Below are 17,977 nucleotides of genomic sequence, written 5' to 3'. Positions count from 1 at the left end.
AAGGATCCTTTTGTTCCCTAATCCCATACATCCCCTTCCCCCTTCTGCCCTGCTAGTCCAATTGGACGTCAAAAGGCTACATAATCAGCTGGAGGCTCAAAAGTTATTAGTTTACCTGTTTTAGTTAAAAAGGTAACCACCGTGTCCTAAATAACAGTTCTTGAGAAATCTATTTCTACTAAAAGTGGCCTTCTTGTCCGAGCAGGTAGAGCTTACAATCAATGACGTAAGAACCTTGATAACTCAGAGGTCACAAGTCAGTGGTTGTCATAGGTGGATCCCAAGGGGAGAGCCATTGGCCATGGTAAACTCCCAGAAACAGGGACTTCCAGGATACATTTCGTCTTTTCCTGTCTCTTGCCTTTAAGTGTGTGCAAAGTGTGTCTTTGTGTCATTATCAGATTGGACACACGTATTTCACAGAGGAGATGAAAGTGTTTCTTTTGCTCATAACATCTGCCCTCTGACGGTCCAAGTCCCATCAAGATGACCTCAAAGACACGGCCAGAGGACAGCGATTATCACCACGCCATACGCGCTCTAGCTCATCATGTGATGACATGCTTATGTGTATGTGTGCGCTGAGGCGTGGAGGAAAAAAGGCATTGATTTGTGTGTGTGTGTGTGTGTGTGTGTGTTTTTGACAGAATGTGGCTGGACAGACATATGGCCTAACAAGCATGCACACACTCCAGAGACCAGTGAAGAGAGGGATCAGTGTCCAGGGTCAAAGTGCCAAGCACGGCTTACCTATCCATTTCCCTTTCATCGTGTAGCTCACATACAAACATTATCAAAAAATGCAGGGCAATAACTTCCTGAAAGAGGGGCACATTGACTCCCTCTGGTGTATGAAAGGGAGACTGCATCATCAGAAATTGTAAACAACACAGAAACCCTTTTTTTTATGATGAATCATTTTTTTAAAAGTAACCAGTGTCTTGCACGTTTGTAACTGTTTTTACATCACAGACCCCAGTCGTCATTCTAATTGTAATATGAGAGGCACTAAAAAGAGATGAAGCCAATACGATTTGTTATCACAACCCAAATCATCATTGTATCAGTAATGTATTGGTGTCATTAGCCACTTTTGTGTTGACAACAAACCAAATGCTAATGGGATCATTAGCCACTTCACATTTCCACCACTTCACATTTTCAGCTGTCATGGGACCGGGCTGTATTGATTTTCAACAGTAGCACTATGACTAATCAACACATTGTTGTAAAAGACTCTAGAGGGATGGTGCCTGTCAGATGATCGTCATGATACAGAAATGCTCTCTGCAAGTGTATGTATATGATTTATATTTTTATGAATTCCTGTGACGACAAAAGGCATTAAACAAACATGACGGAAAGACACAGTACAAAGTCCAAAAATGATAGTGAGACAGACAGTTATAAATGACACCAGAAAATTGAGAAAATAAAAAAAAAGGCAACAACTGTAGCTTCCATTATCCCCTGAATCAATGAACCTGTTTAAAAATATCTATACAACTGTCAGAAACCATGGCAAAGTAGCTTAATGTCAATACATCCTACCACCTGAATGAACAGTGTCTGGCATAAAGTGTTAGGATTACATTGGACTGGATTGTGAATGATATCATAGAAGTGGATTATTATTAAATATCCTCACACCAAGTGTGACAGAGAGTAATCATGCACAACGCCACATGCTATAAGTCAAGCGGCTAAAAGGAAAACAGATTTTATTTATCACATGTGTGTTTCCTCTTGTGATATGTCACAATGTATTTTATCATAAATGCCTATAGAAAGTTCAAAGGGTGCATTACATTAAGACAAATCTCGTAAATGGGAGATTCAATTACAGCCTGATTTCTGTGGTGTGTTGTTCTGGGATTTTAAAGCTGTAGGGTGTAACTTTTAAATATAAACAAATGTCAGCTACATACATTCAAATCATTGTCAAATGAGTCCACACAATGCTGATATCAGCTCTCTCACAACCTTCTCTGTGTTTCTCAGAAGAAGCACGCATGGCCAGTAAAGCTGCACCGCTTTACTCTACCGTTGGACTATGGCTGAAAAATAAACTTCCCACTCGTATTTTCATCACAATCATGATTTTTGTCTCCTCAATTTGTCCAGTACTGAAAATGCGTACTTCGCCAACAGAACACAAAGCAAATGAAGAACTAAACAATTGCCTAATGTTTGAAAAACCCTTTGTCTGGCAACAATACGAGCTGTGTGTGTGTGTGTGTGTGTGTGTGAGAGAGAGAGAGGCGAGGTTTGGCCAACTCAACATACTCTAAGTATGTAAGTAGTTGTATTCTATTCATGAATGGCATGTAGGCCACATGCAGGAGCCAAGTCTTGGAAAATTACATATTTCGTTTACATTTCCCTCTTTGCAGAAAGACTTTTGAATCTTTTTTGAAGACTTTTAAGTCTTTCCTCACAAGGTACAGCTCTTTGTGTTCATGAGTTACAAATGTAAGAAAACTTTAAGGCCTCACAGAAGTTCAAGGCCTTGAGGGTTATTCCCAAAGCTTCATAATGTTTTTCTTGAGGTAGTTCATGGTGGATTTGAGGCTTTACTTTGGATCATTATATTTATCTTGATGCCAACTTTTTTGACTGGCTTGTCCACATTGGTATCTAGAATTTGCCGATGGATACCATTAGCTTCATTTTAGCTTCATCCGTGAAAAGGCATTGGCTTTCCAAACTCAAAGCAATGTACATCGTTCAGATGATGGAGGGTGACTAACTTTCCAGAGCAAGGAAAATCTGGCTTTTGAGCTCTATGGCCTGTCATGCAAGAGAATACACAAAGTTTTCCATGACAACACTCAATTTTCCCTGTGATTGAAAAAATAACATAAATCCGTAGACAAACATGTCCTTCAGGGTGGTCCTTTCTGGCTGTACATCTGCCAGGTCTGGGTCAGGGTGAATGAAACACATGCAACACAAGACAAAGTGCTTGGATGTGTTAGCTGCTCTTCAGCTGAGTCTGAGTGTCCAACAAGGCAGCCTCCACATGACCACATTCTTGCAAAGACTGATTTGCAGAAATGTTTTAAAGTGAGTGAGTTCATACCCTATGCAGCTGAAACATCATTCATTAAGAGACTTTGTCAAGGAGTGCTATTCCACCCTTGGTGGTACTGCACACACACATTCTTGAGCAGCATTCTAACTGAAGACACTCATAGATATAATGCATATTCCCTAGCCCATTACCCTAACCAAATACCTACCCTAACCATTAAAATAAACCTAAACTACACATCATTTTAACCCTAACCCTAAAAGCAGATTCACATAGCTATCCCATAAAAGACAATGCATTGATTTCCATGCATTTGGACAGCCTAAACAAAGCATTATCCCTAACCTAACCACAATACAATACACCATTTTAGCCCTAAACAAATAGTGTGCACACACCGTTTCTCCAGTGCTTTTCCCCGCTCCAATGTAATCACTCACTGCACCTCTGCCAATTCCACTTGGGGTTGTGAGAGTTCAGGTGCTCCTTCATCCTCCTCTTCCACACACATGTTCAGACATGACCCTGGAACACAAGGTCAAAATCCTCAATTAAAGTCTCCTCTCCTTTGGAGAGACACAAGGATGGATTTGTAGTGATGACAATAAACAATATTGGTAAGTGCAAAACTTTCTCAGGCAATTGGTGAGACCGCTAAGAAAACAAACAAAACTGAATACATACATCTGCAACTGATGGGCTCGGTAAGCAACACTGGAGACATGCTCTGTTTGACAACCTATGTATACAGTTCATATGAAGGCTCCCTTCTGCACAACTGACTGACCCATATCTGATAAAGCAGCTGCAGGTAGCAGCAACATCAGACACTGCATCTAGGAGCTGTGCCACCTATCACACTGACAAGCTTGTGTGAAAAATCACAAGAATTCACATTAATCAAGGCACTGCACTTTTATTATTATTGGTTATTTATCTTTTTTGTTTAACACTGCTACAATTATATTTGTAATGTGTGTTTGATTGTGTGAATGACATGTTTATGCTGATTGTTGTTTTTATGTGTGGCTAAGCACTTTACTGGAGCAGCGCTCCAATTTCGTTGTATTTTTAATGCAATGACAATAAAGTTATTCTATTCTATTCTATTCTATTATATTATTACAACTACACAGTAACATTGCCCTATATGAGGCACCATTAAAAGTTGTATTATTATTATTCAAAGTAATACTGGGCAATTAAAACATTATCTTGCAAGGGTAACTTCATAAAAACATATGGTGGCGGTAACATGATTTGAGGGTTGGAAAGAGGTTTAAAAGATTTTATATGATGACCCTTGTCGGGGAGGCAGCCGGGGAGGGCGCCATGTTGGACCTACTTAACAACCGTACAAACTAACTAATTATCACGTCCCAATTCACAACACAAATCATTTCCAAAAGCAAATGTAAGCATAATATTAAGTTTCTGACAATTATTAAAATGGCGTCTATAGTTTACATTTCAGCCATTTCTGTCACGATTACCAGTAATAAACAGGTCATTTATCCGAGAGATAGAGTCATGAATCACAATCAGCCCAATCAAAATGATTTAAACACGCATTTTGTACCAGACAGGTGCAGCAATGTTTGCTCAGCTTACTACTCTGTTACCGTCAAACCGCCTCGGTCTGTGTCTCACGGATGACTGTGGTTGCCGACGTTTGTGACCGCGAGTAACCCCACTGACGTCCCTCTGCTCCAAGCACGCGCCACCTTCTGCGCTCCAATCCCGAGCTGAGGAACGCCATGACGTCACGTACAGTCTTCCGGGCTGGCAGTCCTGGACCGGTGATGCTCAGGTTTGGAGTTTCAATCATTTCCAGATTCGTCTTTCTATAATACATATACACCGTTAATTAGAGTCCGTGTAAATATATTATTGTTAATACAAAAAAGAGCTGTGGTTAAGAGTAAACACGTATTGCTCCCTGTCCCGCAACGGCTCAGGCGCAGCGGCTGAGGAAAAAAAGAGGTGAGAGAATGTGTTGCTGCGTGAGTGCTCTGCAGATGTTGATGAGGGGAACTAATTGTTAGCTGCCGGCTAGCTCCGCAGCGCGTAACGTCGCCATTAACCCCCAAAATTCACGTACACTGGAATGGACGTGTCACGCGTTAAATCACGAGATAGTTACGTTGAAGAAACGGTTTTTTTTTCTACGTTAACAACGGCTCAGTAACCGCTGCAGTGGTTAGCATGAAGGCTACACGCTAGCTTCCCTTCCCCTCTTCGCTAGCCAGCCGCTAGCTTGTAGTTGTCCGCTAGCTGCTAATGTTGATGCTGCCTTCGCTGGCCATTACACAGTTTTCATTCTTCTAGCACTACGTGTGATGTTGAAGATTATCTACTGGGTATCTGCTCACAAAAACTATACCATATTTATATTAATTTATTATTACTATCCTTTTTTTTGGCTTCTGCCTCTCTAGGGGTCGTAACTGTTATTACTACTGGAAGCTGTATTGCAGGAATCACCCACTCTGTTTATTTATGTAATTATTATGTCTGTATGACATTATAGCCATTAGGTATTATTCCATCCATCCACCTTCAACCGATTTATCCTGCACATTAGAGTCAGGAGACTGGAGAACCTGGAGAAAACCCACACACATATGAAGAATAACATGCAAACTCCATGCAGAAAGGACCTTGTTATGACTGGTTCTCAAACCTGGTTCTATGTGCTTACCTAGGATATTGTTATTATTATATTATATATTTTACTATACTAGACACACTCAGTATTTATTTATACTATATTGATATACTCACCAGCCACTTCTTTAGGTATCATGTGTATCTATTAAAGTGTTCATTGAGGTTTTCTGCCGCTTTAGCACATCTGCTTGAAGGATCGATATGTTGTGAGTTCAGAGATGGTGATCTGCATACCATGTTTGTACAAAGTGATTAGTGTTGCTTCATATCAAACCAGTCTCCTCTGACCTCTGGCATCAATAAGGCATTTTCCCCCAGAGAGCTGCTGCTTCTCATTGGATATTTTTTTTCCTTTAAATAGACCATTTTTGTCCCAAGAGATAGTTGTAAGTGAAAATTCCACTAGATCTGGCACTAACACAGGTTCGAAGTCACTTAAATCTCCTGGTTTAAACTTTAGGAAGTTGACTTGATTATGCCTTCATACATTATCAAGTTGAGTTGCTGTAATGTGATTATTTAATTATTTGTAATCCCCTTTTATTTTTTATACCTGTTTTATTCTGTAGTTGAGCTACTGTGACAATCAGATCACTCATAATTATCTACTGCTGGAAGCTATTGTCTTTAGTGACATGCAAATCAAAACATCATAATATGACATCTTGTCAAAGTAAATTATCAGATTCAACTATGCAAACAATAAACAAAGAAATGGGCACTACAATCAGCCTCAGTGCAGAAAGAGACCTTGAAGTTTATGTCAAGCAATCAGCCTGATGTTCTGATGCTCTTAGTCTCCTAATCATTAGTTATTAACTTATAGCTAGATAAGGCATGACTTGTTAACCTTGAAGTTGTGGTGCTCAACTTGATATGGTCTTGCATCTTAGTGTTTATATCTAGCTGAATCCACTATGTCTTTCAGTTATCTAAATAATTCCGTTGACTGGAGAATATTTCTAAAAGAATGGTTATACTAGGTGTGTAAATTACTGTTTTTCCTGTTGTTGAACAAACACATGTTTCTCACATTGAGAAACATTGGCCAAGTATTAGCTGTATACCAAAAAAATATTTTGTCATTTGATGGTCTTGTAACATAGTTTTTGCTGAACTAGGAGTGGGAATATCAACTTCTGTGAAAACAAAGTACACTTAACCGAACCTGAATTACAAGTGTTAAACCAAGACTATCTGTGTGACTTCTGTCTTTGATTGTCCAAATACAACCACATTGTGTTGGTTGGTTGTGGCATGTGATCTGCTGCCAAACTGGTTCTTCTCTGTCATTGAATCAGTTCATGCAACATGTGCGAAGGTTAATTCTTGACAGCAAATGCTGCTGGAGCTTGGGTAGGAGCAGAGATGTGAATTCTCGTCAAAACCCTTCACTAAATTGTCAAAGAAAAAATGAAAATCATATTGTTATCATTTACTCATCATCGACATGGTGGGCAGAAGTGATGTCATGAAGTCATGTTTTTCTTCTGATGTAAGAGGTCATCTGGTGGTCATTAATTATATTATTGTGCACTCTAAAATGCACACATTTTGGGTTGGCTCCATTCAAAGAGCAGTGACCATCTATTGTTGTGTAGAGGAAAATTACCACCACTGTGTAATATTTGTCATAATTGTAACTGGAACACAGGAGTATGGTGCAGTATTGGTGTATTTTGAGACTATAATAAAAATATGTGTGTGTGCACACATGGCTCTGTTTACTAGAGTATGTTATAGCATGAAATTAAAGTTAAAAAGTAAATGAGCATACATGTTCTATAATGTGCTTTTAGACTTGTAGAATTAATTAAAATATATTTTGCTTTTTATAGCTTGTGTATGCAAATGGACAGGACCTGCCCCCCTCTTTGTTCCGTGTCAGATTCTTCTCAGTGCTGTTATTTTAGCCGGCCTGTGTTTGCTAACCTCCCATGTGACCTCAGGCCCTCTCTGTCTTAGCTGCAGAACAAGAACTGCTGCTACTTCTGGCATGTACAAGTTCAGTGGCTACAGGACTTTGTCAAAGTTTACGCCTCAGTATACTAGATACTAGAAATAGCGGAGCTCTCCAGAAGACAGTTTGTCCAGTGGCTTTTGTAATTTAGCCAAACAACTAAGGGCTACAGTAACAAGGAGAACACATTTCAATCCTGCATGTTACTTGCCCGATGCATGAAAATCCCCTTCTGAATGAGCTTTCACTTCCTTAACTGTCAGCTTGCTCATCATGGAACTGGAAACAGCTGTGTGAGCTCCATGAAATAGTGCTTATATACTTAATACTTTTTTTTGTTGTAACTCACCTAGTTTAGCAAATTTCAACTGTCCAGCTGTAATGATGCTCAAGATTAGGCCCTTCTTTTGTAAAATATATTTTAATCAGAATGGTTTGTCCATTTCTCTGGAATATTGTGGCACTCCACCTGTCCTTTCTTTTCCTGACACTCATTCACACTGACCATGGCCTTACAGACAGCAAGATGAATGAATAAATATGTTATTTTATTATCACAGAAACAAGTCAGATCACGGACCATATACTGTATAAATAGCTTAAACAACCCTGCTTTAGACTATTAATAAACATACAATTTCATGCTGTCTCTGTGTTGCAGGTCTGGTTGACTGACAACACAAAGAACACCCCACCTGCAACCTTCCCCCTCTGCAGCAAGTGAAAGTGCATAACCGTTGCACTTGTGATTTGATCTACCTCCAGTGCAGACTTCATCTTCAAAGATGAAGTTAAAGGAGGACATGAATCCCCTGCTACTGCAGGTCTTCCGCTCTGTTGTCTGGGTCTACTCTGTCATCACTTTCATTCCCTGGTACTTCTTGTCTGGAGCTGGTAACAGTTTGGAGCAGGCTCGACGCATCAAGGCACGCTCCATTAGCAGGAACCCAGCAGGGCCTTACAGAGCTTTCAACAGCCAAGAGAAGCTGGTAGCATTGCTGCAGCCTGGTGTAGACACCTTGGACAAAATGTTTGAACATGCCGCTCACAGGTTTCCACAGAGAGACTGCCTTGGCACCAGGGAGTTGCTCAGTGAGGAGGATGAGCTCCAGCCAAACGGGAAGGTCTTCAAGAAGGTGAGATACATTTTCCTTTACCTTTTGTAGTCTTGTACAAATGTGACTCGGGTTGAGACAATATGCACAATCGGGGGGAGGAGGTGGGACAATTTGAAGCGCTAAAAGGGAGAGACTGCTTCTTATCAGCTATTACAGGACTTCACAAATGATAAAGAGCATATTTAAAATTCTTAATTTTCACTGAACATATTTTTGTTACAAAAAGTGTCATGTTTCGTGGCCTTTGTTAGGAACAGGAAAGCAGTAGAGTTGCTGAGTCCTCCTGCTTATCTTAATTTGAAGTTGTAAAAGCACTGAGGTGAAGTACTATGGGAAGTTTTTGTGTGTTTGTCAGTGAGGCTTATGGCTTGGCAGGCTGCTACTGTCCACAGTTCTAGGAATGTGGGTGGAGAAGCAAAAGTCATTGCTGGGTGACTGTTGTGTGCCTCCTGCAAAGCTCCAAAGGCCCTCCAGGTGGTGCTAACTGAATGCATATGAATAAAGACATATGACAGGAAACAATGTCAGACCTCTTTCAGATTTAATAAACTGCTTGTCACAGATTATTACCAACTGCTTTGCTATTCTTTTATAATGCAAAATAGTTCACGTATTAATTCCATCAGCGCTTAAAACCATTTAAACACTTTGTTCCTATGTGTTTATTTAGAAAATGCTCATTCAAGCCACTTTAAATGAATGAAATGTTATGTAATTTACATCTTTTATGATGTAGAGATATTCCTGTTTGTTGAACATACATTTTCATTCAGGTAATTCTGGGGAACTACAACTGGCTGTCATATGAAGAAACCTACCTGGCTGCAAAGTGTTTTGGCAGCGGCCTCGCAGCTCTCGGCCAGAAGCCTCAGTGCAACATCGCCATCTTCTGTGAGACCAGGGCAGAGTGGAATGTTGCAGCACAGGCCTGCTTCATGTATAATTTCCCACGTGAGTCCCAGAACAACACAAGTGTATTTAGACATAAAGGAAAGCACTTCAACTGATTGCTTAACTTAACATAACTTGAATTGATTTGAATTTGACAGTTGTGACGCTGTACTCCACTCTGGGACCCAAGGCAATCGCCCATGGCCTGAACGAGACCGAGGTGACCCACATCATCACAAGCAAAGATCTGCTTCTTAGCCGACTTAAGGTAACTACTTCACTGTCTTCATCACAAGTCAACGGTGTTTAATGTGTGATATGCCAATGACGCATTGTTTGTTGGTTGGTTACAGTCAATAGCATTTATCAAGAAACTCAGTTCTGTTTACATAACTACTTTGCTCTTTTCACTCACCCTCCTCTCTCCCACATACATCCAACTCCATGTCCCAGGCTATACTGTGCGATGTGCCGAGGCTGCAATATGTCATTGTAGTTGACAGTAAACCCACAAGCTGGCCAGACATCCCGAGAGGCATCATGGTCTACAGCATGGACGCTGTGAGGGAGATGGGATCCAAGCCTGACAATAGTGAGCATTTATGTAATTTGATTAAAAATGTTTCTAAATTTGTCGTGGGGGAATTGAAGTACTCTGATGGAGGCTTAATAGAATGGCAAAACCCCAGTGTGTAATTGGAGTGTTGTGCTGTTTACATTAGACTCAGATTGAGGTCAAACACCTTGTGCCATGATGACCGACTTATTTGGAAAATGAGGAGAGACTGAAATGATGTGTCTGTGCTCTAGCATCACTTTAGCCATGGTTATTCTCTTCCTTTTATTTGATGATGAAAACAATTGTGAAATATTCAAAGGACTATATTAATTCACAATGTTAATTCACAAATATAATTGTGGCAAAGCCTGCAGTTCTATCATGTATAAAAAAAAAAACATTGAATTTTGCACTTATTTAAACGATGTATTGGCTAAAATTGATAGCTTGTTAATGTAAACTTGACACTAAATGATAAGTTAAAAGAAATAATTGATAGATTAATTGACAAAAAAATAAAATGTACAACTCTATATGATGTACATCCTCCCTAACACTGTCATCCATCTTCTGCCTCTAAAGTCGCAGTTGACCGCAGACAGCCACAGTCCTCGGATATTGCCGTCATCATGTATACCAGTGGATCAACAGGAATTCCCAAGGGTGTGATGATCTCCCATGGCAACATAGTTGCTGGCGTCACTGGCATGGCCGAGAGAATCCCTGAACTCAAGTATGCGAATATCACATTTGCTGCCCATATCTATGACACTCACTTCCCTTATTAATTTATATTTTCCCTGTGTCCTGCAACTCTCTGAATCAACAAAATATCATGTCTTTACTCCTGCGCACACTATTATCATTTGTCCTCACCACTCCCCATTATTTTTATGTCTGTGATTATACTGGAAGTTAACCTGCTGTAACTTCTATGCCGACAGTGAGACGGACACCTACATCGGTTACCTGCCACTGGCCCATGTTTTAGAGCTCAGTGCTGAAATGGTGTGCATCTCTCACGGCTGTCGCATCGGTTACTCCTCCCCTCAGACTCTGGCCGACCAGGTCAGTGCTGAGCATATTGTCACTTGGATGCATTACATTAGGCTGAGCTCCTCTGTCAATATCACGTTAGTAACAAAGAAATTATGGTGTTATTGTGACTGAAACCAGACTTTTAAAATACAGGTTAAACATGGTAGTTCAACTGATATTGTGCTTAAATTGTTTGGGAGTGGAATTACGACTGCATGTATACGTTAACCCGGATTTAAGCTGGCCTTGTGCATTTTTCACAGTTCCTACCCCCTAGCTTTGACCCCAAAGTAAAATAATAAGCCAGTTCAGAGAAGTAGAAGACAGCAGTGAGAAAAACATGGTGAAATCTAGGCCACTATGTTTATTTGGATTGATGAGGAGACAGAATTAATCCTCTGTCAGCCTAAATGATTGAATATTTCATAGTTCATGAATAGTAGGAGGACCTGGAAAAATGCACCATAGCTCCACGTAGCTGCCAGCTAAACCAGAAACCACTTACAAACATAGCTCGACTCTGTGCATGGAAACGTACTGACTATTTGAAGCTAAGATAGATTCGACTGATGTATCTCCTTCCATTAAACATTGTTGGATTCTGTGTCTCACTTGACTTTCTGTCCTGTTATTTAACATTGGAGCCTCATTAAAGTCATAATCCAGTCTAGATGCTTATGGCTACTTTAAAAGCTCTGTGTGGTCAGGCAGCGACAGACATTACATAGGCCATTAACTACCCCACATCAGCCACAGCTGACGAGTCTTGTTTCATTTTTGCAGTCTACCAAGATAAAGAAGGGCAGTAAAGGCGATGCCAGTGTCCTAAAACCTACTCTCATGGCTGCTGTACCAGTAAGTCTTCTCACTTCTAAGTAACTCTTAACAGTACAGCACGGTAACTGCATGCCAATTGTGTGGTAATCATTTCTCAATTTGGAGGTGGTATTGTGGTAATGCCATCTTATTTCTAATGCAGTTTCCAGGTTGGTAATAACAATGGTAATGGTGTAGTAATCATGAGATAAAATTATCATAATACCATGTTATTTCCAAAGTAACAGCTTGGAGAATTGCTGTGTTAAACCGTCACATAAAAATATTTGGGAATCAGAATTGGTAATTACATGTTGAAATTCATCTTCCCTAGTTTCTTCCCATTGTTACCAAGCTATAACTTGGTCATAAGTACAGGAAAAGATGGTATTACCATAATATTACTTCCCTATTACAAAGTTATTATTACACAATTACCATATAGTTACTGCACTGTATTGTAAAATGTTACACATGTCTGCATAAATCCCATAAATCAACAACAGTCTTGTACTACTAATATGTATTTTCTTTCCTGGTGCGTGTAGGAGATCATGGATCGGATCTACAAAAATGTGATGACCAAAGTCGAGGAAATGAGCAAGTTCCAGAAAACACTCTTTGTTTTGGCTTACAACTACAAGATGGAGCAGATTTCCAAAGGCTACGGCACACCACTGTGTGACAGGTAACACACATACACACAAACTGAGTCTTCAGCAAAGCCTCTTTAGTTATTCACTTCCTCATGATACATCAGTAAATATTTACCTCCGCTCCCACAATACTCCTAATCCACTGCAAATTCATTATCTAATCTTTATTAATAAGTAGCTTCTACAAAGGTGTGGGGGAATTTTTCCCTGGCATAATGTGATTCATTGCTGGCTATTGATCAGGATGTCAAATATGTTTTTTTGTTTTTTTTGTTCAGTCTTTGTGTTGCTGTTGGAGTCTCACTCATCATATCACAATCTGTGTTTTTGTCTCCATTCATCTCCACCCCCGCAGTCTGGTGTTTAAGCGTGTGCGTGCGCTGTTGGGAGGAAACACGCGGGTGCTGCTTTCTGGAGGAGCTCCTCTCTCGGCTGCCACGCAGCGCTTCATGAACATCTGTCTGTGCTGTCCTGTGGGACAGGGTTACGGCCTGACAGAGACCTGTGGAGCGGGCACCATCAGTGAGGGTAAGATGGAAGGAAGGTTTAGATGTTAAATTTCCTTTCAAGGGGTTTAGGAGAGGGGCTTAAACACAGGAGAGACTTTAATGTGAAGGAATAATGTACTTTTATAAAGGAGTCTTTGTTGGTCTTTTTCAGTGTGGGACTACAGCACAGGTCGAGTTGGTGCTCCACTCATTTGTTCAGAGATCACACTTAAAGACTGGAAGGAGGGTAAGTCAAACTTCACGTCCAAACAGAAAAGCAGCAAAGGCACTCGGTGTGTCAAATTTCTCTAAGGCGCACACAGATAATGTGGTTGGGAGTCAAATTACTTCACCATGTATGTATGTTCAGTCACACTTGAGCTGGCCTTGGCGCTCTGCACACACTTCACACCCCCGGGCAAGAATAAAAGAAGCATTAGGCAAAATTCAGGCTGGTACTGTTTTTAGACTGACGAGGAAGACGAGTTCAGCCAGGTCAAATCATTTTAAATATTTTAATATCAATTAAAGTACATGGATGGTAGGAGATTTGGAATGGTGCTCAACATGTGACATGTTTTGGTCTGTGATGGGGACATAGTGGAGGTGCACACACTTCATTCAATAAACAGACTCCTCAGCTAGTGTTTGTGTACAGCGACAAGAACAGTGGTCCAATTAAACGGTGTAGTAGTTTGACTTAATTGTGCATGGAAACGTGCAGACGGATGCTTTTGCCTAATCACATTGATGCTTTTCTGTAGGTGGTTACCACAGCACTGACAAGCCCAACCCTCGGGGGGAAATTTTGATCGGTGGGCCCAACGTAGCGATGGGTTACTACAAAAACGAAGCCAAAAACCGTGATGACTTTTTTGTGGATGAAAAGGGGCAGAGATGGTTCTGCACTGGAGACATTGGAGAGTTTGAGCCTGATGGATGCCTCAAGATCATTGGTAAGAAATACGCAAACTAGTGTATGCTTGTGTGTATGTCGACGATGACATGATCATGAGGATTGTGACACGTTTACTATCTCTTCTCACAGATCGCAAGAAGGACCTGGTGAAATTGCAGGCAGGCGAGTACGTCTCTCTAGGAAAAGTGGAGGCTGCTTTGAAGAACTGTGCTTTGATTGACAACATCTGTGCCTATGCTAACAGGTGACATTCTGCACTCTCCTTTTTAATGTCTCTGAATTAACCTTCACTTCTGTATCCTATTCAAATGTAAATCACCAAGCACAAACACTTAGGTCTGAGACACTTAGTCTCTGGTCAGCATGACTTCATTTCTTTATTCCTAATGGTGAATAAATTAGTCAGACTCTCTTGTACTTGATTTTCAGTGACCAATCCTATGTGATCAGCTTTGTGGTTCCTAACCATAAGCAGCTGATGGTGCTAGCGAAACAGAGGCAAGTGAAGGGCACATGGGAGGAGCTCTGCAACAACCCTCAGATGGAGAGAGAGGTTCTTCTCGTCATTACTGAAGCTGCGATCTCAGGTTAGGGAGAAAAATCTGAGCTCTAACGAAATGTCATTTCAGTTCAGATTGAATGCAGGAGTGTCAGACTTATCGCTATTATCACACCGTATCTGCCTCTCTGACTTGCTTCTTCTTTTCACCCCCAACCAGCACAACTGGAGCGATTTGAGATACCAAAGAAGATCCGGCTGAGTTCTGAGCCCTGGACACCAGAGACTGGCTTGGTCACAGACGCATTCAAACTGAAACGCAAGGAGCTCAAAACACACTACCAGGAAGACATTGAGAGGATGTACGGTGGAAAATAACAGAGACTCACTCCAAACAACACAAACCAACGTATATATACATATACGTATGTATATATAACGCATATATACATATATATATATACATATATATATATATATATATTTGTGCACTTACACAAGAAGCTCAGTCACTACTACCAGGACAACTTAACAACAGTTAACACACACGCATCAATACAGACACACAAAGCGTCTCATATTCACCTCCTCCTCCTCCTCTGTGGCTTCTCTGTGACGAGCTTTGATCAAAGGAGAGTAAACAACTATTGAATCCAACTTAATGTTTTCTGTCGTGACCAAAAAGGCAGAAGGAGACAACTGAACCAGCCAGACGTGCACCATGAAACGCACTCGCCGCCGCTCCCGCTTTGATGGATTTTTTTTTTTTTTTTTAAGCCCTGTGAGTTGCTATGACAACCGAGGCGGCACATTAAGTCAGATGTCTGCATGACTTGAAGCGAAACAATTGTTAGACTAGACGGGTCTGGATCAATCCCCCCAACACCACCACCACACCGTTTGCTTCTCATCTTTCTTCCCTGCTCTCTGGAGCCTTCCACCATTTCAGCATAGTCGTGGACTTGCAAGTGCACATACCTGGCAAGAAAAATGGGTAGCATGAGCCTGACAGAGGTTCCCTCCTGGTCTTTAAATAATATTCAGGTTGGAATCTATGCAGGGATCTCTATTCTCTTCAATTAAATATATATATATATATATATATATATATATATATATATATATATATATATATATATATATATATATATGTATATATATATATACATATAAATATATATATATATAGAGATATATATATATATATATACACACACACACACACATATACAGTGTGTGTGTGTTGCTATGTTTCCCTCATTTTTGGTTGTCAGCTTTGAAACCCATTTGACGAGTACTGTTTGTGTGTGTGTGGAATCTGTGTTGTAAAGCCATGAGAGTTTGTGCACTAAGATGTTTCAGGTGTATTATTTTGAGGGGTTTTCTTTTTCTTGTCTTTTTTACGCTATTACTTAAATAATCTTTGTTTACAAGCTCTTTTTTTACACACACATATATATATATATAGATATATGGATATATCTATATATATATAATTTGCTTGTTTCTCAACGTTTGTTTGTTTGTTTGAGTGTGTGTTTACCGACTATGACTCCAGTCTCCTGTTAACGTCTGCTCTCAGCCTCTGCAGCAGGATCAAACATCAATCTTAAAATGGCATCCATTTGGAGTTTTCCCCTCCTTATCTGCCTCCCTACCTTTGTCTTATCGGCTGTTTCGTCGTCGTCATCGACACCTGCCACATAATTCCTCCCGTCATGACCAGTGCACCATATGGGATGTCTTATAGGTATAGTTACTGTTTTTTTTTTTTTCCAGTTATGATACAGAATGAATGTGCAATATTGATACACAACGTGTAAATTGTGTGGGAAGAATTGAAACACACAGACAGCAGCAGCCCCTCCATAGTGAATGAATGTCAAGGCCTGTATTTCTCCCTCCATTTCAGTGGAAACTGGAGGGTCTGTAGGAACATTAGCCTAGGAGTAAAGATGGTAGAGAGACACTGACGAGGACGCTTTAGACGTAGCCCGTGTCGAAATGTGTTTAATGTAAACGTGAAATTTAAATATTTGGCATAGTAGAAGCTGCACGATGAAAAGTGTGCAAATGTACCTAAGCACCCTGATGATGTGTTGAAGAGCGAAATGAGAGAATCACATTTGGATAACTGAAGGAATTCCTCATGAATACACTCCTTATTTAATTATGAGCTTACTAACTTGACTTCATGGAGAGTAAATAATGTATCTTTGTCTCCAGACTGGTTTTGTCTATGATACTGTTTGTGCATTGTGTATAAAAAAAAAAGCTCTTGGATTCTGTTAACTGCCATTTATTTGAACTCATGTAGAACATATTCAATTAATCACTGTATGTTTTCAGATTAGTGTCGATCATCTCTGAGTGGCATCATTCTGGCTTCAACATTTATTAATTTAGGTTTATGAAGAGAAGATTAAATGGTGTTTTGGTCAGTCGTCCTTTTTCCATGTGCCCTGAATGCAAACCTCTCTTTGCTTTTACTAGGGGCATTGTCTTTATCAGAGGGTAAATATCGCTTGTACAGAAGAGTTATTTTAGCATGTAGAAAGCTGACGGTAGTATCATCAAAAGCCTGTTCTGTCTTTATAATAACTTGTGTCTCCTGACGTTTCAGTGAAACGTCCGATTTCTGTGCCGTTTGCTGCTTTTCCTCTGCCTGGCGAGAGGCGACCGGTTGCCTTCTGACACACGTGTGCTATCTAAAGCAGATTTTTAAGAATGTGAAGCACTCCCTGTGTTGTATTGTGATGGTAGCACACATTCTGTGTCCAGCTAAATACTGTACATCCATTTGAGCTCAGCGAAGTGAAGACACTGAGTCGTGCAAAGATGGATTTCACCCCCTCCTGTTTTTTTTCTCAATTGCATTGTAAATATGTGGAGAGGGGACGGATTACTGATCAAATCTACCAATAATTGTACAGGGGTGAAGCCTCCTGTTAACATATTTAATAATCTTTGTTACTGACTGGAGATTGGAGTCTCCTATATTTGTTTTTTGTGGTTGAGTGGCCCAGCAAGCCGCGCGATCAGAAGTGTCTCTCCCCCCCTTATTTATTTGTGATTTGGCCTTGAACATTATGTAATGAATTAATAAAAAAAAGTTTGTGTTGTATCTACGGCTGGTCTTTGTGCGTATACAGTTAACACCTGAGCACAGCCTGCGAGGCGTAACACGTGACTGTTACGAGGAGCGGCTTGATTAGAATCTGCCTGAAAGCAGAGTTTCTATGGCAACGAAGGCCAGTGCGACTGTGTGTATGCATGTTTGAGCGACGGTGGTTTATGAAGAACTGTGGTGCCAAACAGAACATGCAGTA

General features: G+C 40.4%; 1 protein-coding gene across 2 annotated transcripts; it reads left to right on the top strand.

Moving 5' to 3' along the window:
- The first annotated feature begins 4,773 nt into the window (after positions 1–4,773).
- acsl3b (acyl-CoA synthetase long chain family member 3b) lies at positions 4,774–15,732 on the top strand. 2 transcript variants are annotated; one of them, XM_058645866.1, is made up of 15 exons: positions 4,774–4,844; positions 8,326–8,800; positions 9,556–9,733; positions 9,832–9,941; positions 10,127–10,265; positions 10,815–10,965; positions 11,177–11,300; positions 12,054–12,125; positions 12,635–12,774; positions 13,098–13,270; positions 13,403–13,477; positions 13,995–14,186; positions 14,279–14,393; positions 14,579–14,736; positions 14,869–15,732. In XM_058645866.1, the coding sequence occupies exons 2-15, from the start codon at positions 8,450–8,452 to the stop codon at positions 15,024–15,026; spliced, it is 2,136 nt and encodes a 711-aa protein (XP_058501849.1). In that variant the 5' UTR covers positions 4,774–4,844; positions 8,326–8,449; the 3' UTR covers positions 15,027–15,732. The 2 variants fall into 2 exon arrangements, with proteins under 2 accessions (XP_058501849.1, XP_058501840.1); XM_058645857.1 differs by lacking the exon at positions 4,774–4,844 and adding an exon at positions 4,880–5,017.
- Positions 15,733–17,977: the final 2,245 nt, after the last annotated feature.

This window comes from Solea solea, chromosome 1 (assembly GCF_958295425.1).
Source record: "Solea solea chromosome 1, fSolSol10.1, whole genome shotgun sequence".
Lineage (NCBI taxonomy): Eukaryota > Metazoa > Chordata > Actinopteri > Pleuronectiformes > Soleidae > Solea > Solea solea.
Note: the sequence above shows the minus strand (reverse complement) of the source record. Positions and strands in the feature narration are given on the sequence as shown.